This window comes from Plasmopara halstedii, assembly GCF_900000015.1.
Source record: "Plasmopara halstedii genome assembly, contig: Scaffold_614, whole genome shotgun sequence".
In the NCBI taxonomy this organism is placed as follows: domain Eukaryota; phylum Oomycota; class Peronosporomycetes; order Peronosporales; family Peronosporaceae; genus Plasmopara; species Plasmopara halstedii.
The window spans coordinates 3901-4976 of record NW_020187532.1 but is presented as its reverse complement, the minus strand read 5'-3'; the positions used below and the strand labels follow the sequence as shown (position 1 = coordinate 4976).

Sequence of the window (1076 nt, the reverse complement as noted above, 5' to 3'; positions counted from 1 at the left end):
TTTCTTGAGGCTACTAATAAATAAAAGACCGATCACTATTCGTAAAAATCCGTTAATTAACAGTTGTTTACAAACAGGTACGTTTTTTCGTGTTTTCGGTAGAGATTAGGATAAAACCACCTTCAATATATTCAGTCTTCATTTGATCAATAGATCCACTCACGGTTGTGGTTACAGGGGCGTGTACGACATCTACGCGGGGAGACTAAGGCCCAAGGTTACGCTACCTCATCGCAGGAGAGCGTGTAACCAGCTTTTCCGTTACTGACAGCTATTATAGCCACCAAAGACGTGTCTATCACACGGCAAATTGTTCCCTACTAGCTATTCGCAAGCAAGGTGTGATGGGCGCACCTGACACTTCTTTAGGGCTAATAAAGGTCATGGTACCAACGATAAGGAATCAACTACAACAACAGCGCAACGGTACTAAGGTGAATGCTCAAGCTTTTATATTTTTCCTTAAAGAAGGGCACCCCTTAGCTTTATTATATGCTGCATTCGGCGCGGTGTACTCGCCGGCCCTCTTATTGGCTCATCTAAAAAATGAGAACACTCGTTGCGCACCATGTGATTTTTCCCCAATTGACCATCGTGAGCTCTTTCGGTTATGTCGGCTCGACTACTCCGGGATTCTCGACGTGCATCCGCTACTTCAATAGTGAAGTTTCGGAGACGATCTTTTAAACGTTGCTATAGCACTGTTTAATTCGAGGCATCCCGGCGCTTTAGAACTGCGCCACTGTTGCCTTATGGTAGATTGTAGCTAATTATTAGATAATGCTGGGGCACCTCACAATCTACCATATTGATTTTCACACCCGACACGCTCGTAAGCGCGGAGCGTGTCTGCGTTATGGCATCACATAGAACACAGATGGGTTAGTATTTCTCAAAAATACTATGAGTTAAGCTCATTATACTTTTGCCATGACTGATTTCTGTTCAATTTTCACGTGTTCCTTTTTAAGGTTTTAGATAAAGACGCTGCAAAACTCGGTGAGCTCACTTGATTTAATTAAAGATTTCATATTATATATTCGTGTGTGTTTTGCCTGCATCTCACATTAACATGT

The 1076-nt window shown here is 42.5% G+C and overlaps 1 protein-coding gene across 1 annotated transcript; it reads left to right on the top strand.

Annotated features, from left to right (window-relative positions):
• Nucleotides 1-344: 344 nt before the first annotated feature.
• Nucleotides 345-662, top strand: PHALS_12041 (uncharacterized protein; the record flags this gene model as incomplete). The annotated part of the gene is made up of 1 exon (XM_024727509.1): nucleotides 345-662. One exon carries the CDS (start codon nucleotides 345-347, stop codon nucleotides 660-662), a length of 318 nt encoding a protein of 105 aa, XP_024578079.1.
• Nucleotides 663-1076: the final 414 nt, after the last annotated feature.